This window comes from Sinohyriopsis cumingii, chromosome 3 (genome assembly GCF_028554795.1).
Source record: "Sinohyriopsis cumingii isolate HCF-2022 chromosome 3, ASM2855479v2, whole genome shotgun sequence".
NCBI lineage: Eukaryota > Metazoa > Mollusca > Bivalvia > Unionida > Unionidae > Sinohyriopsis > Sinohyriopsis cumingii.
The window spans coordinates 10,844,875-10,870,009 of NC_142963.1; the positions used below are offsets into that span (position 1 = coordinate 10,844,875).

The 25,135-nt window shown below is 34.0% G+C and overlaps 1 protein-coding gene across 3 annotated transcripts in view; it reads left to right on the forward strand.

Annotated features, from left to right (window-relative positions):
* The first annotated feature begins 4,697 nt into the window (after positions 1–4,697).
* LOC149802453 (uncharacterized) overlaps positions 4,698–25,135 on the forward strand; it is a 106,181-nt gene continuing 85,743 nt past the window's right edge. For 2 of the 3 annotated variants that reach the window (XM_089951686.1, XM_089951687.1), the window contains exons 1-5: positions 4,698–4,753; positions 15,181–15,259; positions 19,880–19,906; positions 21,646–21,672; positions 21,864–21,890. In XM_089951686.1, the coding sequence (XP_089807812.1) occupies positions 15,187–15,259; positions 19,880–19,906; positions 21,646–21,672; positions 21,864–21,890 (154 nt within the window). In that variant the 5' untranslated portion in view covers positions 4,698–4,753; positions 15,181–15,186. The remainder of the gene's footprint in view (positions 4,754–15,180; positions 15,260–19,879; positions 19,907–21,645; positions 21,673–21,863; positions 21,891–25,135) is intronic. The other variant, XM_089951685.1, reaches the window with a different exon arrangement.

The following is a 25,135-nucleotide window of genomic DNA, read 5'->3' on the forward strand; positions in this document are numbered from 1 at the left end:
AATATTCCACTGCAACCAGGCAGAACATATGTTTTTCACATCCCTCCCAATCCCCTTACCCAATACACTGTTAACAGTTATAAATATTTGTAATGTCAAAATCCACACACAAATATGTTTTGTATCTTGGTCCCAATCACAGCTAGGTGAGAAATATAAATGTACAACCTTCTCTAAAATCTCCACCTTTAATGTTATCAAATTATGAAAAATGTTCACTGCGATATAGTTTATTTAAAGTACTTTCGTTTAGCCTGTAAAATACCAAGCATATTTGACATCACCCAACGACAAAAAGACATTTAATATTTGTTAAAATTATTGAGTCAATTTAAGTCAAATTTTACAAATAAAAATTTTCTAATTTGCAGTTTTTACAAGTGTTGTATGTAGGAAGAACAATCAACTCTGTGCTAAGAGATCAACCAATTATTTAGACAAAGGGGAGGGGATGCCTTGCATTTATTTTCAAGCCAGAAATGTTATCGTTATATTGCCTCAGCATAGTTAATAGTATTTCAAACTGTTATAATTGGATATAATGTGCTCTTTCCCTACAAATCAGAGAGATAGTTTTCTAAAAGCTGTATGTCTACTAGAAGCGTTGAGAATAAAATATTCGAGCCTCCTTTCCCTTCCATGAAAATGAATTGGTCAGTCGTTCAGTTTAATGCAATCAATTTCAACCTGCAATAATTCTTTTTAACTGTTATTTCCATCTAAGCCCAGTCAGCCGTACTTTGTTCTTTGAAAATGTATTCGTTTTCACCCTGATAATTCCTTTCATGTTTTGGAAAGGTGTGAAACTTACAGCCTGTTCACAATATTTGCGTTAATGAAATAATTCCATAAGTTTTAAGGACTCAGAATTTACTTTGTCAATCGATTATTTTGGATCCATCTTTCTTACTTGTTCAGGAAAAAGACTCCTACATATACAGCTTCACATATTATTATTAAACGTTTACTCTGTATGAATTTGGGATGAAAATGTGTGCACTATATAAGTACACAGACAGAGGAATGATCATTATATTCTTTAACGAGAGAGAGAGAGAGAGAGAGAGAGAGAGAGAGAGAGAGAAAATGTTATAAACTTTCAATCAGTAATACGTTGGTATAACCACCCTCCCGGCCGATCCCATTACACGAGAAGTGTATTTGCTTTAACCACTGCTTTAAAACCTGAACTAGAATCTGATTTATTTCAATGAGACTACAGTGCCATATACTAATGTCATTTCATACCAGTGGCTACAGTAGTACATAGTCTTTATTCACATATACATTAATGTGAAAGAATTAACATCCATTCAAAAGCCTTCGTTTGCTTATGTTATTATGTTCATTTGTCACGGGAGCACCTTAGTAACACTTTGAATCAAACTGACAAAATAAAAAAGCAAAGCAAAAGTTTGGAAAATGCATGCAATAGCACCCTTTTGTGGGTAGATGCATCAGACTGCGTTAAGTGGCTCCACAAGCATTCGTAACTATTTTTGTGCCATCAGGGCCGACACAATTGTTTTTGTGCCATAGGCTATTCAAGACTTTGACGCTTCCTCCCCCTACCCCCGCCCCCACACACCAAATTATCCTAAGTTCGCCAAAATGATGTTTAATACTAACATTTACGCTGCGTTGACGTTTACGTTTTGCACAAGAAATAAAACAATAAAGGACTAATTATGGTGTTACGAGTACATTTGTGGTGAACATAAATCAACATCGATGATAAATCTTTCCTGTCAGTTTTTGAAGGCAGATTATGAACAAAATGAGGAAACTGCTTGAATGGTCATGTTGATTTTTAAGGCATCAAACTTAGCACTCTATGTGAAATGAATACATTTTCATTCATAACTCAGAGTCATATGAAGGAGACATACCATTACTGTATTTTTCCTCTAGAGTAGTAATAGTAAAATGTGAATCGTAATTCCAGATTGAGATGGATTTAGAAACCAGGTCCCCAAGAGTCCGTTGTCTTATGAGGTCCCTTTTATATAAATTATTTTAATCTCCTGGAAATATTAATTGTTACAAGTTCGGACATTCGCTTTGAAAATAGCAATTTCATTTGTTATGGTCACATGTTTCAAATGTTTATTTGTATTGCATGGACGTTCACAATGCTGGAAAAAAATTTAAGGAAAATATATACATCTTACATACAGGTTAATCACTGAGTTTCCATGATCTGAATATTATTAAAATTCGGAGACAGCATTTTATGAAAACAGTTATGCAGCTACGTCACAATTATTCACGTCACTGTTTTAATGTAATACCAAAGAATGTGATTTATTAGCAAAGGCACAATTCATATTTATTTCAGTGTTGGACGCTTTCTGTCTTTACTTTCTTTGTTGATTCCCACCGTCTGATCAGACAAAATCATCCGACGTGGTGGTCTTCAAGAGAGGTATGTAACATCAGTATGCCGCATAGCTGCTAAACATTATTCCAAAGAATAGCTACGTACTGACGACGAGGTTTTAGCCTCAGAAAAATATATATTTCTGTAAACTTTGTTCATCTGCATGCAATGTTCAGATTTAAAAGCTAATACAAAGTAGAATAAAAATACCCGATGAAATACATTCTGGCTTACATAATCGACAAAACAAAAAGCAAACACTTGTGGAGTCGTGTCGTTACTAAGATCATCATTAGTGAATATTTTTAATACACCCTCGTTTGCAAACATATTGGATTGATGTTATTCGTATTACCAGGATCGTAGCGACGCTCGGCCATAAATCAAGATTTAAACATGACTGACGTCAGACTGAAGTTAACTTTGTAAATTCTCTTCTGCCATATTTGGCCCATTTTAACAAAACGACGTAATCTTGTAAGTTGTTATCTACCGTACAAGGCCCATTTTAAAAATATCACTCAGCCCTTTAACCGGTTATCTAAAGTTTAATTCCTCTAGAATATAACTACATTTAGTTTATACAAGAAGACCACCACTACCCCCAGATTCATGTAAGGAGTTTGTACGGTATAAGCTAAGATTGTTACAATCGTTGTGACTATTTATAACAACATTACTAAAGAGGGATTTCATTATTCGACTTAAATATATCTGACTCATATCAACAATTAAGACAATCTGAGCAACGTTTAAACACTTGACTGTTAGGGAAAATGATGCATGTACCACATTCAACTGAAGGACAGATACATGAACCGAGATTGATCCTTCATAGTGTTATAAGGTGACAGTTTTCTTGCATCGGAACTAATTAAAGCAACTTTAAGCCGAAATTTGTATATTATTGTAAATAGCTATTGACTGTTCTTGAAAGATAATTTCACACTCTCCTGCCATTTGCAAACCCAAAAAGCTAATATAATTGTTAAAAACAATTGTAACATGTTTTAATAAACAGCCAAGGGGAAACTACACTCTTTATTTTGAATATGAAACAATGAAATTGAAAATGACGGGTCATTGGGTCCTCCTCTTTAGCTAATGTCAGTAAATGATTTTGCTTGCATTTTGACACGCCCTCACTTTGATGGTAGAGAGATGTCAAATTTAAAGTCTACAAAGAGCATCATCATCTAAAGGTGCACTTTTTAGTATCTCTTTAAAGAGAGTTTTTATACATATTCGCAAAGGTAATTCTGTGTTTTAAACATAAAGAGATATTACTCTAACCAGCGACTTTTAGGAATCAGGCATTACAGACATTGTGTATTAGAGATATTACTTTCAAAGGTATTATTCAATCTGACTTCAGGTATACTCTAAAGAAAAATAATCAAAAGAATTATTTCCTTATCATGACCATATCAAAATGTAACAGTTGTTCCTTAGATCTAGCATTCATAAAGAATCATGCGTACAAAATATTGGGGTATAAAGACTATTATATCTGAGATTTATGTAAATCAGTAGACGTTTTGTCTTCATCAAAACAATTAGGATATATTGAGCACTTATATAAAAACATACTTTACTTTTCTGTCAATAATAATAACAATAATAATAATAACAATAATAATAATAATAATAATAATAATAATAAAATAATATTGAATAGTGTTATAATTATATTACAAATAACAGCTAATAATACTAAAATGCTACTAAAAAGAGCAAATAGGATTCTTTTTCTTACATGAAATTAAAACTAAACGTTATAAATTGCATAAGATATTTGGATTTTTCTTTATTGGAAGGAACAACAAGCTACTTTCTTTCCCGAAAACAAAATACTTTCTTACAGCATCCCTCACGTCTGCCTCAAAAACAAAAGAGCAAATCCTTGGACAAGTTTGGTAACAATTTTCTAACGGTCATGACTGAGCAATGTATATCAACTGAACGATATAATCGATCTATTGTTGAATCAGTTATGGAATTTCATTGAAAGGTCATAAACCCATGTACTCCTTGTTTATAGTGGAAGGATGCTATTTTCCGTTGGTATAATTAACGGCTATCTTTTTAATAATTACACATTTGAACGTAAAAGCTTGTCAATTGCCAGACACACAGTTAAACTGTGAGGTGTTATTTTGTAGTGGCATTCAAAGAGAGGCGTAACATACATGATATTGAATGACTTTCACGCAATAAGAATACTCGAATCTAGCCTATAGATAAGGATAGTGCACCAATGGTAATATTGGTTGTAATTGACAGAGGCGCGGCCAAGGTCTAAATCTTTGTGGTTAAGTTTTGTTGTAAGCCCGTTCGCAAACCAGACGAGGATTGCACCGGTCAAGAAGAAAGGTACCAGGTTTGTCAGTTCCTATATTAAACTAGTGCTACTAAATCATATTCTTTTTTGTGCTCATACATCAATACTTTTTGTGAAGAGTAGCCAAGAGTGGATCAGAAGATACATGCCTAATGAATTTTTATATACACAGCACTTTCTTCCATTCTTTTATTTTGAAATGCGTATGTTTTCCTTTAGCCACGTAAAATATATCGTGGTTTTTCAATTTTAGATTTGCATAAAAACATAACTTTCTTGGCAATCGAAATGGCAAAAGTTTTGGAATAATCTTGAACGAAGTGTGTTATACAACGTTCGCACACAATTTATTTGGAACTTTTCTTTAGTGAAATGCATATTGAAGCTTTCAGGTTTGATATCGAACTAGTACATTGTATTATTTTATTTTATTTTTTGATGCAATGGAAATAACTAACAGTAGAATCTTACGATCGAAAAGCAGCTTTCCCACCGTCGTCAGCATCAACAACTACCCTTAGCATGCATACATGATCAATTTTAGCTGTTTTGTCTGGAGAAGAAAAATAATAGCAACATTTGCTTTGTAGTACAAAATGAGGTTTGTACCGTTGTTTCACAGTTTCCAACCTTTTATATAACAGCTTAATGTCCTGCTTTAGTATAGTTAATAATATATGCATTTGTTGGAACAGAGATATTGATAGTGTATTTCTGATAGTTCTAATCAGATAGTTAACAGTGCCAATATATATATATATCGCTGTGTGTGTTACAGTATACATATCCTACTTGCAAGACTAGAAGACCTGTCTGAAGCAGATAATCTCATATTGTAAATATAGGTAGTGGTATAGTATTATTAAAATGTAAATATATCTTTAAGTAAGAAATAATGAAATTTTGAAATTTGTTCAAATTGATATTTCCATGAGAATCATTGACTATATGAATCAAATATATTAAAGTCATTACACTTTTAAAAACCAAACTCTACAGTTGCATATTACATAACATCATTTTCTTTTTACTGATAGTTTTATAGAAGTGTACCAATGCGTATTAATTGTTTTGTAAGACACCCTTGGCCTAAAGTGTACATTTGACATTATCTTTATGCTTGTATGATTTTGTTTTTAGGTGGTTGTTTGTTTCTTTTCTTTCTTTTTTTTTACGACAATATGAAAACTATAATTCTCCTATATTTTATATTTTATGTGGCATGTTTTGGGTGTGCATAATAAAGCACTATTATCCGTAATAACATTATCCTTCATCGGATACAATATGTTATTATTATTATTATTATTATTAGTTTTATCAGAGGCATGATTTGTTCGCAAAATGAGTTGCACCAATTGTTTTCATGGGATATGCACACACGGAAAAAGAAGAATAGCACATAGCCTACTTAAAGCCTATTTATTAGTAAGTAATGCAGCATTCAATTGTCAGGGGTTTGTAGGTCTCAAGAAGAGGAAGGATGTATTTCATTTCCCAAAGTGTAAAAGAATATTCAATAAGCTTTTCTCAAATTACACACTAAAATTAAAAATGGAAGCCTTTTATACCGATAACCTGGAGATATGAATGTTATTTCAGTTCATATTCATGCCATTTAAGAAGTGTAACGATATCATTTCAACATGGGGGTTTCATTACAAGACTTCGTATGATTTGTGATGGCTAATAGTACTATAACCGTTATTGTCGTATAAATGTTATTACAGCTAATAATTATAGGCGGCTGTTCGTGTCGACACTGTGCTCGTACCAAAATTATATTTATTATGTTTAATCGGTCCTAAATATACATGGTGTCAATTTGGTGTCCCATACGGTCACAGTGTAGATCTAAATTGAAATGGGAATTACCTGGTTTACAATTCAGTGGCCTACTTAACACCTAAGATATCGTCACTCCTCTTAAATGGAATGTCATTTTGACATGGGGTTTTCATCAGAAAGGTTATTTTGTTGTCTAGCTGGTCCTAAAAGAAATGATTTAAACTTAATTTGACTAGCATTGTGGTCATCTTGAAAATGTTGTCATCTCTACTTCACAATGGTTGTAAATTTAAATGCCGACAAAATCATTACTCATTAAAAAGCTAATTAATAATATTGCATATTACCCACCAGCATTTCTTGAGTGCACTAGTTTAATGAAAGAGTATAAATATGTTTTGCAAACGAGGACCTTGACATACAGTGTACACGTGACTTGATTTATTTTGATTGATTCAATAGTTCTATGTGATGTTCTTAGCTGTGATTCTATTATTTTTCTTTTATGTGGCACCTGTTATGTCTCTCTCATCTCTAACTTCAATAGCAGTATTCTCTGTGTTATACAACATATAAAATATTTCAGATTTACAATACACACCATAAATGTCAATTGAGCCTGATGTCCAATTTATTGACATTTTCTGCATAACAGTTCAGGTATTGTCTCTTCACAAAAACAAGTTTATAACGTATAAAAAGCTGCTTTAGCAGCCCACAATTATTGTTATATTGAATTCCTATGTAATGTTCCAAAACAATACAAAACTATTCGGCTAACCTTGAAGATATACACTTTACTTAAAATTGATATGAATGTTTCTTGTATTAATTTGACACTCAACAAATTTAAAATGTATCTCATATTACTGAGTTATAAGAGAATGCAAACAATAACCTGACATGGTACAGACAATAACCTGACATGGTCATAACGATTGGAATCCACATATCGCATTAATAACTGTGAACCAAATAGAATAGCCCAGATTTTACCTTGAGAGGCGAGTTGATGCTATAGCATTAACACGCGAAAAAGACCTATTGCATACTACACCACTAAGCCTAAAATAACTCAATGACTGTGTCTACAAAAATGAATTAAAGTTCATTGACAAATCCAACAAGGTTGCATTCCCAGTCAATTATTTTGAATCAAGATTGACACGTGTATGCTATCGTATATGCTATTTGGGGAATAGCCGCTGAGATCTCCATGGCCTTGGCGTTGTTGGAGTTGTGACCACGGCAACCATCATTAGTACACCAGTTGGATTTTTATGTCGTGGCTGTATCACAAGTAACCGGTGTTGCAATTACTGGCTAAATATTTTCAATACATGTGCATTATTGAATACGTGTGTATTCAGAACTTGTCGTAGTGGTATAAAGTAGTTTCATTACCATCAGTAAACTCTACTCAGATGATCTAAGGGATAAAGTGAATCGCATAGTGGAGTTTGAGACGTTACTGAGATAAATGAACTCCAGAGACGACTTCGTGTGCAGATACGGAATAGAGGCGATAGCTACTCAAATCAGGCAGCTGATTTAAAAACAGCAAAGATCGAGTAAATGTTTGCCATCAATCGTCGAATCTTCGCGCACCTGAGTGTTCAAAAATTCCGAGATTTGGAATCGTGTGTAGTGACCTGCAACTTAACCATTTGATCTTCTGCTAGCGAATGTCTTTGAATAGCATATGTTTGTAGAACATGGTATGCGCGACGGGATTTTCCATGGCAAGTCACCGATAGGTGCGCTAACAACCCAATTTTCGACGGACATCACCTTGTAATACGAAACCGTTACATCATATAAACACACACACACACACACACACACACACACACACACACACACACACACACACACACACACACACATATATATATATATATATATATATATATATATATATATATATATATAATTGACATAAACAGTCTCGGTGAATGAGAAATTACGCATGCTGGCATGTTTTAGTGGGTTTGTCAAACAGCTGTGGATAATAAACCAACAGGTATGTGTGTATGGTCATACAAGTGACACCCGCACTTTATTAAGTTAACTCGGAATACCCTTATAAATGTAATAGCACTTATAAATATTATCCGATGGAATAGGTGTGCATGGTGCACAGCGGGAGGTTAATGCCGTTTAAGAGTGGATGAATCCAAATGCATGTTGCAAAATTTATTAAGCTTGTCCCGAATCTTCGGACTAAAATCAACTATGTAGTCTACCTACGAAACGTGCAGTTGTATTTACGGCTTGGGATGCTTATATGGAAAGACAACCGAATGTTACAGTTCGACCCACATATGATTATAAATCTACATGCTGAGGTAAACAACGAAAATACTCCTGGAGACAACTAGAAATGAATTGAAAAATGTTTTGTTTTGTGTGATTGTACCGTTGGCAGACGATCGGCCATTATATGATGTACTCATTCATTTAATGGAAAAAAGTCTTCCACCAATTGTTTTCCGGAACCAAGACTTCTGAATCATTCTTATATATATCTATGTATTGTATTTTGCTGTTGGCGCGTGCCTGTAGATTGCTCAGGATCTATAAATAAGTGTTTGTGATCATTGACAAACATGTTGATGATAAACTTGTTTACGAGTTTGGAATTGTTTCCACTTCGGTCCTTAGAAGAATAAAATTATTTCTCATTCATTGGGTCTGTCAGTTGGTTATTGTGAGATGTCACATTGCGAGTAGAAAAAATGCTTTTTCGGGCTATATGCGTGTATATGCAGAGACATAATTAGGCAACTAAGGCATTTCTATTTCATATATTCATGTTTTAACATTAGTGTGCAGATGTTTTAAATACTGTATTTGGATATAATTTGATAGCAAACAATTGTTTGGATATTTCCTTGGAATTAAAAAGTGCTCATTTATTCTGGACTAAAATATTATTCTGGAACTGTAGTGAACTCTTTAAAAGACGTTAGGACTATGCCATATTAATATACCAAGACATTTTGTACGTTGACTCACCTGTTGACCTGGATATTATTCGGAACACTCGATTCTTTTGGATTTATGAAGAACAGTTTAGGAATATATTTTGAATTCGGTTCATAAAAATATAAGCTCCTCTTAAATTTTCTTTTTCTAATTGAGAAAATTAAATTACTTGCAAACCTTGCTGGATTTGTTTCTTTATGCTACTTAGTTTATCTCCACATAGCCGTAACAATCATGCTGATAATCTTAGTGAGGCAATGATGCAAACATTCATTGGACTTGGTGTGCCACCGACTACTCTTAGGATGAGTTTGGAAATATGTTCCCGGAAGTAACCCAAAACCTGCAGAGTATTCTTTATTTGACTAGGGCATACGGCTCTGCAATGGGGGAAATAGTCGGTTTAGACTTGAATGCGACTCACTGAAGCTTCTAAAAACACAACTTAAAAACGAAACCGACCAACAATCTTGCGCTAATAACTGGAACTTATCCGCGAGTACATAAGCGCACTAAAACGTGTCAAAGAAAAGATATGTTACAGTCGAAAAAACTGACAGGAAGAGCTCGCATCGGGCGTCCAACAAATATTTGTATATTTGATGAAACATGCACGTGAAATCGCGAAGAAAGTGGCGAAAGCGGAAGTCATTTAACAGTTCACAAAGAGAGCGACGGCTATCGAACACTGACCAGTGGAGATTGTTGATGCTCAAGATTCAATTACACGTCTTGAAGAACCTATCATATTTAATGAGGTAGGCCTCAAAGAGATCAGCAAGAATGCTATTACATTTGTCTTTGTTTTCCCCCACTAATTGAAACGTTATTTACAGGAAACATAGAATACACTTGCAAAGAAAGCATTCAAACTTGGACTAAGTTGAGGAGGTGGGACCAGCATTCATCATGTGACAAACACTAGAATAAATTAAAGATAAAAACTGAAAAAATGGATAATGAAATTTTAAATTTAAAAAATAAATTTGCAATTAAACTGGAAACAAATTGTAAATTGAAAATGAAAACTGAATGTGAACAACATAAACAACGACATTTTAAAAACTAAATTAGAAAATGAAAATTGAAAATAAAAATATGAAATGAAATTCTAACTTAAAATGATACTAATTATGAAAGTTCAAAACGAACTTGAAAAATAAGTGTGAATAGCAAATTGGAAATAGAAACTGAAACCGGGAAATAGAAAATGAAAATTGAAAAGAAACGTTAGGAGGTATATTTATTGAAAATGAAATTTGAACCCAAAATTTTAAAATAAAAATGAACAATTTTATCTAAATTTGAGAGTGAAAATTGAAACTGAAAAATTGAAAACAAACAATGCAGAAAGAATAACTAACTTCTAAACATGTTCAGAGTTAGTGAAAGCTTCATTACCTGTCATTAAACAAAACGGTCTATACCCTCTACCAAGCAAAACAGACACGAGCACCGAATTCCCTAATCACATTTACTCTCTTGTGTGATATTATACAGGTGTAAAGTGTATGCAAGCACTCTTACAAATGCCTATTTGTGACAGTGCTTGTGTGACTTAAATTCTCTTCGTTAACATCCTTGCTGACATGATCAATGCCTTCTATATCTTTGAGATAGTAGACGCCTTCTATACCCTTTGATGTACTTCGTTTACATCACTCGTCATATACGAGTGTATGGGGTACGGCTAATATCTAGGCAGCGAATGTAGTTTTAACGCTACCATGAACAATTTTGAGTGATAAAATGGGCTAACATTTTTTGGGAAAACAATTGATGAATGCAATAAACTACAACCTTTGGAAATGCAATAATAAAACAACAGCAACATCGACAGCAAAGCGGTGCAGAAAATGCCGTTTTTGTATATTCCGTATGATTGTAGATACTCTTCAGGGAGACACTATCACACAGTTACTAAATTATATGCTTTGTGTCACTAACTCTTCGTTGTTGCATCTGTGAATGAAGTCGTCGTCGGTTTTCCATTTCGGAAATCACTGTCTTGAACACCACCATGATAACTACTGCATTATCCATACCTATCAAATACTAATTGTATATGTACTGATGTGTGCCGCTTCCAGAATTTATGTATAATAACTGATCAACATGCTGTATTTATTCCAATGCAAGAAGTGTTTGAACTTGCAAATCATTACTTTTATTCAACTGTGCAACCGTCATGCATTTATATAAATAATACGAATAACTAAAGCATCATTTGCAATTACAGGCACTCATTTTTGTTGGTAAAAACTGAAAAAGACTATTTAAAATAATCCCTGTCTACAAATTTACACAGATTGACATGTTTCGTAATCTGCCCCCCCCCCCCGCATTCCATGCCAATTACCTGAACCCAGTAGCAGTCGCATGTTCAGTATAAATGATGCATTCCAAATGTGTTCCATATGTATAATGAAGTATGTTACTAATATTTTAATAACCATATTTACTTGAAGTGTTCACGTTTAATGGTATATTGTCTGCTTTAGTCGATTTGAAAGCTACAGTACACAACCGGTTAAATATACTCCACTGAACTCTCATTTGTTGTTATGGGTTGTTCCGGTGCAGGTTAAACAATAAAAAACAATCAAAAATCAATTTAGTGTATTTTCTGCGTGACAAACAGGAAGTATTGACAAAGCAGCAAAGAAACTTCGCGCATAAGTCATTATTTGATGTGTACATTACTTAAACAATGATGCTGCCAGGGTGTGCGATTGCATGCATCGTGCACATTTGTTTATACAAACCTGCGCACTTAGAATCCAGTGATACAGGAGAGCTCCCGCAAATTAGTTGAAAGTTCCACGTATGAAAATGTGCTCGGCACTATATACATTTTTGATAGAACCGTTCTTTTCGCGACATCTGCTTTTCAGGTAGGCAACTGTTTACAAATATGGGCTACTAAAGAATGACAAATGGTTGTTAAATTGATTTAATTGGCACATAGTGCCCTGGAATAAGCAGTATGGCATGGTTTGTACCTTCCATCAAGGATACGTGTTTAAAATACAGGCTACCTAGAAAGCCCAACATGTCCAATTCTGATTCATCTCTCAATTAGTATTTCATTCGACAAATACTGGCTGAAGATGGTGATGATCATAACTGTTAAAGTTATGACGTATATCGGATTATTGGAGCTGCAAAATTGTTAATGAACGTACCAACCAGTGGTTTTGAGCCCGAAAATTGTGTTAATTAAAGTCAGATGTACATGTTGGAAGGGCAAAACTAGACGACATGCCCATTAATATCACATTCGGGGAGTATTTTCGAAATTAACTGTAGAAAATGCAGAATACAGAGTCTAATTAAAATACAGACAATATAACATCAGAATGCAATTTTCATTTATTTTGTCAATTAATTTAGCCCTGCAGATCACATGCTATAAACCATATATCCATATCAAGGTGAAGATAAACTGAATAAATGCGAACGAAAAAGTGAAATTATGAAATAAGGATTGGTTTCTTTTAATACATTTGTATGCACAAGCATAACATGGCATTGTGGTACTTACAATTCCAATACATCATCATGGAACGGATAGAAGCTCGGGCACAGTAGCCAGTAAACTACTGATTCAAGAATCCTTGCTTAGAGCAGATGTATCCAAAAGATCATATCTGTGAGCGCTGGACAATTCTACACAAAAGTCATACAGATCAGTTTCCCATCCTATTCATGCTGATAAAGCTAGTTATGTTTATACCTCTTCAGAATGAAGATAGAACAATATTCGTGCACAGACCAGGAACAGAATATACTCAGAAATAATTAACATAATAATGCTTACACAACAAAAGGTGACATCTAGTACAGATTTTGATATGTATTGAACTATGCCTGTTGCCTCCTCCCCTACTTCTTTTCTACAATGCCCCCATCCCCTATTTGGTGACAAAGGAAGAGGACGCCCGTAAGGAAAAATCCTGGTAAAATCTTCTTCTTACATTGCACACGGGGAACATGTTTGAAATGTCTCTTTACACAGGGATATTTAACTAGTGACTAAAGGTGCCGATGGAATTAAATAGAAAATAGCACAGACGTAGCGAATGAAAAGATTTCAAGCCGCTCAAGTTTATCACCCTGTGTACATTGAAAAAGAAATTATAGAACAGGACTGGCTGGGTTTTGCCAATAGGTTTCTTCTTCGCAAGCAAAACCACAACTGTGGTACACAGCAGTCTTTTGGATAAGTAGGAAGTATAGTGTGATAGCTTTTCTTGGTACTTTTCCTCATCCCCGTACCCTGAATTGTTCTAGATGAGATTTTCTTTGCACTAGAAAATTATTTCTTCTGTTTTGACAATAACATCGTAATGTCTTCCAAGCTAACGCGAGACATGAAAATGTAATAACATGTTTTCAAAGCATGCATGCCTTTCATAGCAGAGTGACTGGTGGGTACACTGTGCATTTTGAATATTATCGATATTTAACACTGGTGTATCGTTTCACCCCTATAACCAAGTGTCTGATGGAAGCCTATACACTGCTTCAAATTTGTAAAACATAAGCTGGACTCCCATCATGATACAGGGCTGACAGTGACTGCAAGTTCCTCACTTAAAAGTAAGCTATGGTCTATTTAGAAAGTCCTCTAAAGCTGGAGTTTGGAGAAATGAACGATCAATGAAGTGTAAACCAGTATTCAATTTTACTGAGTTTTGTCAATTTCTAAATGTTTCAATCAGTTTTTTTAAAGTCGACATTATTCCAAACCGAACCTTTTCTTTCGTCTGGAAAGGTTTTCATCATTTATGACAAATGAGCTGGATTAGAGAGCTGTATTTTGTAAATTACATTGTCGTATTATAACCTGCTGATACATGAAAAAGAATATTGCAGAGGTAACAAGCAAAGAGCTAGAGGAGAAGCTAACACATTCCTAAATGGGACAGGTGGCATGCTTTGTGAATAAAGGAAACACACATCTCAAGATCTAATGAGCTATAATGTAGCGTGTACTATTAAACCGGAATCGAAAATCAAACAAAAACGAGAGATGGACAAAAGCAAAGATACTTACTGATAGTGATTTATTTAGATGTGATCAATTCTAATAGCCCTACGTCCTGGACCATTCGTACAAATAAACTTTATCCGAACAATTCAGATGCAAATGATTTTCCTATTTTAAAATGAACCGGCCAAGTGCTAATTGTGATCACTTCATTTACCTTATGTAGACACTGATGCACTCTAGGAATAAATTAATCGGGCATTAATTAAATCTTGTGACATATCACACCTTCTGTATGTGGTCATTGAAAATGTGCGCACTTTATATTTACCTGTTGAATCCTGTTGAATCCAATAATAGTTTGAAACGTTTATGTTTTTGAATTTTTCAAGAACAAAATTCAATATGGAAAAATGTTTCTAAAATACATGGGTTTTAAAAAAGTAAACGGTTATTTAATTAAAATAATAGAGAAAAAAATATTAGAATTGGTTTTGGTTTAGGGTGCGTTAAAAATAAAATGACGTAATTAACAGCAAATAAATTATTCTGTTTTGCAATTTGCTTTTAACTTATCATTCTTGTGAAACTTATTTCCATTTTCTTTGCAAAATGTGGATATGGGGTACTAACAAATTGATATGGAATGTGTATATGTCTAATCAGGGATAACATCCACCTTCTTTCCAGGCACAAATGAAAATGGTTCTGGAAATGAAGAATATAGTGAGACTTATGATTATGATGGGGACGTTGCACAGAGCAGCAGGTAAGACCAAGACCAAATATCATCAGTGAATTTAGTGTATATGACTACATTTATCTGAAGCAATAAATGTGCTAATTTTTATATAGTAACACCAATTATCATTTCATCACTTGAATTTTTTGTTTTGTTTTTTGTCTTGATAAATATTATGTAGTGACATCTATCTACAAATAAGCCTAAGAAAATATGCATGCAGCTGCTAATATCCGCGATCCTAAATTAAAAATTGCTCTGACTGAAAGGGAAAAACGGTTTCAGCGAACAAATTTCATCTAATGCCACAGATGACTATTAAGTGTGAGGTATAATTTGTTGGAACTATAGAAAATGGAACACAACAGAATTCAGTCAAATAAAAAAAACAGATTGTGTTACAATAATACATATGGCGTTGTAATACAGAGTACTTCCCGCTGTTGTTACATTGTACGAAGCTATACGAAAAAGGAAACATTGTCTCTTAAGTTCAAATACATTTTGCGTAGAAATCCTACATAGTTTGTATCACGTTCTGTTTGACACAACAATACCGTAATACCTTTTGTTTTTCCATTAGTTTAGTTATGTCAGCAATATGCAAATAAGTATTTCTAGACAACTAGATCAATATTCATTACAGTTTTAGACAAGATATGCTCTTGTACATCCAAATCTTTTACAATACGTTGTCTCTCTCCGCCTGGTTGGCAGAGTGGTCTAAAGAGCTTGCCTTAACCTATCACTGACGTCTCACCTGTCCAAATATCGGCCTTTGAGAATGTGAGTATGTGGGGAAGCTTATCAGTTGTTTCCCGTTTATGAGTGGTATTTCCTCTGGTTCATCCTCCACGAGGTAAACTGGGCACAAGGCGTAGCCTATCGGGGGCAGAGACAGGGCGTTAAGCACCAAACAACAACTGCGACAACTTGATCTCTTCTTCTAACTATTGGATGATGATGTAGGAATTCGACTTTACAATAAAGTAATGATAATTACTTCTATCTTAAAATTTTTCTTCGATCAATTTATTTAATATTACGTTGTGAGCCTTTCAAGATATAAATGAATAGTTACCATTTCAGAAGGTATGTGTCATTTAGAAAAGGAAAATGCGTTTATATATTCGAAATCTGACGCCCTGTCATTGACACAACGACTTATTACATCATACAGAATTAGAAAAATTAATATCACTTTTCTAGCATTTGTATAAACGAGTGTGGTTGAGAGGATAAAAGCTGAAGATAAAGCATTACATTGGTTAATATAATGTTGTTTGCAGAAAGCAGAAACTGACTACATCAAAGTTCCAAAGTAAACACCTTCGAGGAAAATAAATGCTCGAAAATAAGGAGATATTCATTAAAATACTTCCTATGATATCTTGTTTGTCTTGCACATGAACATTACGTAGATCTTAAGTTCAGTACGACCACCAAAGCAGCGATCTTGAAAATCTTTATATTTCTATTTCTTGCAAACGGAAAGTCGTATTGATGTTTCACACGAAATCTTCAAATCATGTATTTCTACTCGTAAATTAAATTAATGCTAAGTCAATGTTTAATATGCCCCACACAGTGGCCAGCATACCAATCTTGTTATTGCTATTCTTCTGAATGGATGGTTACATAAATATATATTTTCTATTGAAACAATTGTTATGATGTCTTTTTGGCTTTAAATGAAAATGGTGCCTTTCTGACTTCCAATATGGATATGGCACCCACACTTGTAATCTTAACATATTGTTATTATTACTTCTTCTAGTACATCTATCAGACGATTATTAAGCAATGCGTTTAGTTATAAATGAACATGGTGATAATTTGACTTCCATATTAGACACAGTGGCTACCTGGAACAGCTTATTATCAATCCCTGTTCTAAATGTCTGGTTATAGTGACATCGTGCTTTCACCAGGATACCTTCAATGATGCGTAATTGATTAAATATTGACAGAGAATGTTGCGACTTTCATGATTGTCATGTGGATTCTCCACATGGCCGCCAGTAGGACGATGCATATATTCTTAGCAGTTGCAGTGAATGTGCTGTAGACTGACTTCTCTTACCTAAACACGAAATGTATTACTCTTTATATATCGCAAATCTACATAGTATTATAACGATAATAAGGCTAATGACGATTTATTAACTATAGTGGCATAGACCAGAGGAGGTTATGGGATGACTTGATCTATGTTATTTGTTAGCTCCACTTTGGTATTACAGCTTCTCCAAAACTTCTTGGAGGATTGCATGCAACATTTCACGCAATGTATAAGAAAACGTCTACATTGTCCTGAATGGAAATGGTATAGCTCATTAATCCAATGTGGTCGCCACAGCTGCCGCTTTTAAACAATAGTCATATCCAGTCGTCCTGGATCCATGCTAGTACATACATAGGCGTTTCCCTTCAGCAAAAGATATTTGGTGATGTTTAGCTGGTCGTTAATGAAAACATACCAGTTTTATATTTAATGTGAAAATGATGCCAATTTGACATTCATCATGCCTGCTAAGTCAGTCAGTCAGGTTGAAAATATTGTTATCACTAATCGACATGAGATTTTCTTTAGAAAGAGTTTTGGTATGTGATGTCAACTTGTCACTAAATACCAATGCAGCCAATATTACATACAAAATGACGTCGACGGCAGCCATCTAGGAGATAGTGTAATTACTACTGCTACTGAACAAAAACGTTATAAACTTATACTTATTCTCGCACTAAGACACCGTATGCTTTCAAAGCTTTAACACTACTCCTTGTCCTATATCCAAATATAACCGCTGAAGCAAACATTGTAAATTTCATGCTGCCAATCATCCATGATAAAAATTATTTCAGCACTGGGTTTACACAAGATTTGTGATGGTATTCATTTGGTACCGAATGCACAAAGTGTCGATCTGGTATCCAGTATGACCATCATGCCAGTTATTGTTACATCGTATTATCCACTACCCCCAAATGGAACTTCATATCAATATGGTGTTTCAAAAGACATATCATTTTTATAAAACAATTGAACATCTGATTGCTACTTTTTTAGAATTTATGGTTATATTGACATATATTTCCACCGTAAAGTCTTATAATTGGCCTCTAGTTTATCATCATTCAACATGATGCTGATTTTAAAACCAGTACAGGTGCCGAATGGATTAATTATTAAATATTATCGCTCAGAAATATTAGAGAAGTTTTCAACACTCACCACCTAAATACGATAGATGGTTTTAATTTGAATTCATTACAATCCTTTGGATGGGAGAGCATCATTACTTCACGAGACCGTAGATTTATTAGTTATTGGGAGGGAAACCTAATGTTTTTATGCATTTTGGAAAATTATTTGGTTATTAGTTTTCAGCATATTAGAGTCTTCAAAGTGCGTGCAATATATTTTTGGAACCTGTGTTTTCATTGGCAACTTTGTATCAATCCTAAAGTCAATCCAGTGATAAGAATGTTATAAATTAGGTTGTTTGAATAGATTGCACTTTCCTTTTTGTGAAGATATATCTGGCGGACAAAATGTACATCGTTCTGAAAATCTCTGCGCAGACATACTTCCGAGGCATATGCTAACCTAGGCGGTCTGAATGTAAATAATGCGAGACATTTAGATGCAACCGTTTGTTACGACAATGACTGCTCCAAGTAATCTGGTCGCAATCAAATACAAAAGAGGCAGTTTTGGCAGGGACAAAAGTCACTGACTGAAGTTACGTTAGTGACTATTTTCGTATATTTTCAACCACTGCCAGCCACTTCAGCCACTTCATAAAAACCTATGTTTATATAGTTGCCTCTACGTCTCATGCACCATATAAAGTTACAGGATGACCTACTGTTCATCCGTTTGTTATCACATGCTTGTTATCGCTTCTATTTAAACTACTTAAAGGATTGACAGGGAACCTACCATACAATTTTATCGAATGGTGTAATTTGTCCGCCACAGCCGCTGTTTTTATGTTTTTTCCTTACATATTTGTCCCTAATTGAGTGATCATATCATGAGAGGGTTTTCGCTAAGAGGCTTCGTACCATAAATAATAGCCCCAGAGTGAAACTTTTGCCGATTTGACGGCACTTGCACTTGAAAATCTTATTATCACTCTTCTTCGTGACACATCGAAACTTGATTTTCCCAAAAGAATTCTTGTAATGTCTAGTTAATTTCCGATAGAAATAATTCTTCTTGGACCTTTATAAAGACTATCACAGCATACAAGTTGGAAATCATCATATCTTCTTGTCGTTAACGGATGTTCATTATACAATGCCTAGTTAGTCTAAATAGAAATAGATCCATTCGGATATCCATTATGAAATGCTTACCGGATGATCATATCAACATCGCGTTCTCAGAAATAGCGTTTAAAGATGTTCCGCTGGTAGCAAACTAAAATGGTGTGGATCTAAAGTGCATTGTTGCCACCACATCAACTATCATGATGTTAAAAAGTTTTAAACAATAACAATCATTAATAGAGTAGTCATATTGACATACAAAGACTTCCCGTGATATCGAGGTAGTAAATTGTGCAAATATGATGTCAAATATGTTCGTAAATGAAGGTATAAATCATCTTAGACAGTCAATATATTTTATTTTTGCAGCATTTGCAGCTAATGATACAACAACATGTAAGTGTTTGTCTTTCACTGTTGTGCTTCCCTCAGTAGAAAAACGTATTTCTATTTTTACGTACCTGAATATAAGTTGTTATTTTGGTAAAGATGAAGGATATTTTATTTTAGGTGTCTCAAGGTACATACATTAGCAGATAACAGAGGGAAACAGACACTAAATAGGAAGACTGAATTTTATTTTGGTTATAATTAGAGCTGACAAATGGATAACACTCCCCCTGCACATAAGCTCAGTTGTTGTTGTGATCAGAAAGTTCGGTTAGTACCAATCGTTAAAGAAAAAGAAGTAGATACATATTTTCCTCACTTTGTGTACATTTTGGAAACTATCGTGAGATCTTAACATCACTGTCAGTAAAACAAATTGATGATTACCATATGGTTACGGAATGCATCTTGAAGAGAATATGAATAGGTGTATGAGGCATATAGACAAAGGTTTAGGAACTGACACAAAGAAACTAGACAGATTCATGTTGACTTTGCAAAAGAAGAAGAAACTTAGCTGGTGCTCAACCAGGAAGGTTAATCAAGACTACGGTAACCTGAGATAACTAATACTAATCAAAGAGTTTCAGAATTGCGTCAACAGTGACGTTAATTTCTATCTTGATTAGAAAAGAATATGCTCCTCGTACAGCTGATTATTCCTTGACTGTCACAGTCTCGTACAATTATCTTAATCTGATACAACTTTAATGATTCAATATTTTGACAAGACGTATGAGGAATCTTAATGAAACATGATTTTTATGAAAAGTTTTACTAATCTCATATTTTGGTAACCTCGAAACCTTAACGTTCGTGTGGAGTGTACTTTATGCTTGCTAGTTTTTTTACTTTTAATTTCAGTTGCATATCGGCCTCCCATTGTTAGTTTTGATTTTATACTTTCATTTGCTTCTCTCTTTATTCCGTTTGCATATGGATTTGAATTTTCAGCTCTTTCCCATCTCTTTCATTTTTTTTCTTCTGAATTAGAAGTTTCATTTTGCATTATATTTCTTTTTTGTTTGGCATTTGCAACTGTATATGGTTCTCTTATTCTCTCTCTTTCTTTTTATTTCTCTTTTGTTTCTATTTCAATTTGAAGTTTTCTTAGTATTGTTTCATTTTTGTGATTTTCTTAAATTATAGTATTTTCACTTCATAGCATACACTGGTTTATTAACTACATTCAAAACAGTCGAATTCAAATTATTCTTTACCACCAAATATTTCATCAAAATATTTTCAATTTCCTGTTTTAACAAGGACGGTTTTGTGATAAAGAGGACATTGGCTGCATACCTGCATACCTGGGTCGGATTGAAAACAATGCACTTCCCGAACGAAAAGTAGTTTTGAACAGGGTTTTAACATGATGTCTAAATTGTTTTAGAATAAAAATGGTCCAACTATTGCATATAATATCTTTGCGATAGTAGCCACCTTGATATTGCGTTAATATCATTCTTCTGAATGAGGTGTTGTATCAATATAGGGATTTTTAAAAAAGAATATGAGTCCTAGCTGAAGCAAAATGAAAATGTTGTCGATCAGATGTCCAACATGAACACATCAGTAATCTCCTAACACGTTTTATAGCCAATACTACTTTTGACTCCGAGGTCATACTAACATAGGGTTTTTATAATGTGACATTTTAAGTCATCTTGTTTGTCATAAACAACAATCTGTGTACAATATGTTCTTGAATGACGACGTTACATTATTGTTTTCTTTTGTTTCAGCTTTCACACCTAACACTAATATAACAGGTAAGGTTACATTGTTTTGTTGCTGATCATCTCGCCACAGCATATCAGTTTTTATTGTGACAATGTTGAACATTGATTTGTTGTTGGGGTTACCATGTGACATTTTAAGTCATCTTGTTTGTTGTACATAACAATCTGTGTACAATATGTTCTTAAATGAAGACTTTCATTATTGTTTTCTTTTCTTTTAGCTTTCACCCATGACACTAGAACAACAAGTAAGTTTACATTGTTTTTGTTGCTGATCATCTCACCACAGAATATAAATTTTTATTGTGACAATGTTGGACATTGATTTGTTGTGGGGGTAAGAAAAATGGTATTATATCCTGATTCTAAATCTCAAGGGTAATCTCAATGACAGAAGTTTCATAAATGAATTATGCATACAAATCAGATTAGTTTTGCAACAAAAACCTGACATAATCTATGTCGGTCTCTTTCACTTTGGCTATAAAGGACACGTTGATTTATTAATCCAAATGTCAAAATTGTGATTGGAAACGTGAAACATAAACATAAGAGCAAAATAAGAACAATTATGTCAAAGAGAGAAAAGAATATTTTACAATAATGCAGAGACTTGCATTAAAGAGTCCCGAACGTTGTTGCTACATTGAATAAAGTAAAGTAAACATAAAGAAAATTGCAGATCGTGTTCTTTTCAATATTCTAAAATTATACCTCTGCAACATTTCCTGCGAAAGTTCCAATACCTTTTAGAATTTCTATATTTTTAACATCACAATCAGGTTTACACCTTAATATTGTGACACCCATATAATTATCAATCAGTTAAATTGTCTCTTCTCTCATTCTAAGCAAAAAAAAAACAACATCGGTATAGGATGCTAAAAGAAAATTAACCAGATATACTACTCGTGCAAAACGTGTACAATCTGTTGTCCCATCTCTTATATCCATTTTGAGATAAAAGGGAAACTAAACTAGACGTAATTTGTTTATATTATCTTCACAAAATGTATGTGCAAGTAGTAGAGCAACCTTCGAAACCTATTTGTTGTCCCATTGTATTTATTTAAAAAGCACACATACAAATGTAGCACAGACATTGAATAATACATTATAATCTTTTTAACCATGACTAACTTCTGCATTGTGTTTCAAAATGCATGCATGTGGTCAGATTGAAGAATCTTCTGTTATATCTGGAGAATCTCTAGTTGACTCGGAATGAATATCTGAAGAAATGATGCACCTCTACACAATGTCAGATTTTATTAATGAAATCTCACGCGACACGTAAACCTAGGCGAAAATAATTCGAATATTCAAGTCTCTAGCTAGGAACAACATGCATTGGAAACGTGTTTCTAAGAGCTGATGTGTATTTGTTGGATTTATCCCAGGAATGTTGTGATAAACGTTTAGCTTAAGCACGTGTGATTGAAATGCGATCCTATATCTACGCCGTGACCATGCTTTAAACACTCCTGGAATAATACAAGAACAATTTATTGGATAGCTGTAGTCTGTTGCTCTTTACCTGCTTTATATTGTCGATGCTTCCTAAAGGATCGTCACGCAACATTACACAAATGTATCCAAGGTCTACTTTGTTCAACATTGCAATAATATATGAAATGAATGTTATATCAACATAGGTTTTCACGAGACGACATCTAATGCATGGCCACCACGACAGCCGTGATGAAATTTGTTTTCTTCCTGCTCCTACTCAATGGAACTTCATATGAATATTTGGTTTTCAGAAGAAGACTAATTTTGATATTTATATTGAAAATGTTGTAGATATTTCTGCAGAATCATAATTAAAACCTTATTAAAAGCGTTATATAATTTCGTTTATTATTATCGTCCACACCATCAGTCTTTAAAGAACTTGCAATATACAGTTCAGTCTATAAAGCTTCGTGTTAATATAAGCTATGCAAATAAATTATGAATTACTTGTTTCAATTTAAATCATATACTTATTCCTTGCATATATACCAATTACTTGTTATTAGCTGGTATTCGGACCACCTCGGCTTTTTATGAAATAAGGATTGACCGAAAGTTTTCAAATGCATGAAACTTTGAATCCATTTGAAAACTCTACTTAAATGAATCCAATCACTGGAATATCACCGGTGGTCGTATTGATCATGATTTCATTTTTGTGAATATAAATGTGGCAAACAAGGTATGTCTTGTCTGACAGTTACTGCGCTTATATACATCCGAGATATATGTTTAGCTGATGTGAACCTAATGCACTTTTTGCGAGATGTTATTAGATTTCGCCAGTTATGACAACAATGACAATTTCAATTAATCTCATCGCAATCACACACACCATTAGCATTAATATCTTAGAACAAAATGTACTTAGTTAAAGATATGACTCTTTGTGAAGATCTTCAAGTACAACCAGCTTATTCCTAAATGATCTATGTTTAGATGTACTGGTCAAAAACCAGGTAGGGTTTTGTGAAGACATTGTTCATCGCCCTTTCATCAGTGTTTGGTATCGGTAAAAATGTGAGGTTTGCCAAGAAAATGTACTCAGACATTCAGTGCAATGTCTAGTATGCACTAAATAAACCAGGTGGTAAATGGACTGTCAATAGGGCATACACAACAGTCATCTTTATAGTATTCTTGTTGCTACTCCTCCTTAATGGATTGTCATATGAACATGTGATTTATACTTAAAGGCTTCAAACGATACAGTGTTAATAACTGATGAAATATTGCCCATCTTGTTATCACTACTCCTTGTAAATGAATACTGAAATTGGCATTGTTTTCCTGTTTCAGAAGATTTACGGCACCTTGCTGATCCCTAATAACAAAATTTTCACGTGGACATAACGTATGTTCACAACAGCGGGTATCTTAAAATTATTATTCTTCTTCCTCCTTTTAAGCAGCAAAGGGTTTCAAAAAATTACGTTTGATGAGGACTGGTTTGTGCTAAATGAAAATGTTGCTAATCGGACATCAGATGTAGCGAACATAGAGGCTATCTTAAAAATAGCGCTATTACCTGATGTACAGAAACTCAAATCGACATTGGCTTTTGACCATTCTATTTAATCTGCAATGAATATAGTTCAGCACGCATATCCAGCTCCGAATTTTTACTATCGCTACTCCTTATAAATGGATGATCATTATTAAGATGCGTTATCATAAAATGTATTTGATGTAGAGTTGTCGCTACTTCTTTGGAATAGATGGTCACTTAGACATGGGGTTTTAACAGACGAAATCATACATTGTATATTTTATTACACTGAATGGTGCCTAACAGATATCCACAACATGGGCTAGAGTGGTCATCTTAAATGTTACAGTTGCTGCTGCGACTGATGGGGTGGTCATATGAACACGGGTACATCAGTGAAAGATTTATGATCATGTATAGCTGGCACAAAATAAAACTATTGCCGATCTGACGCCCAGTATAACTGTTACTGCAGCCACCTTAAACAAA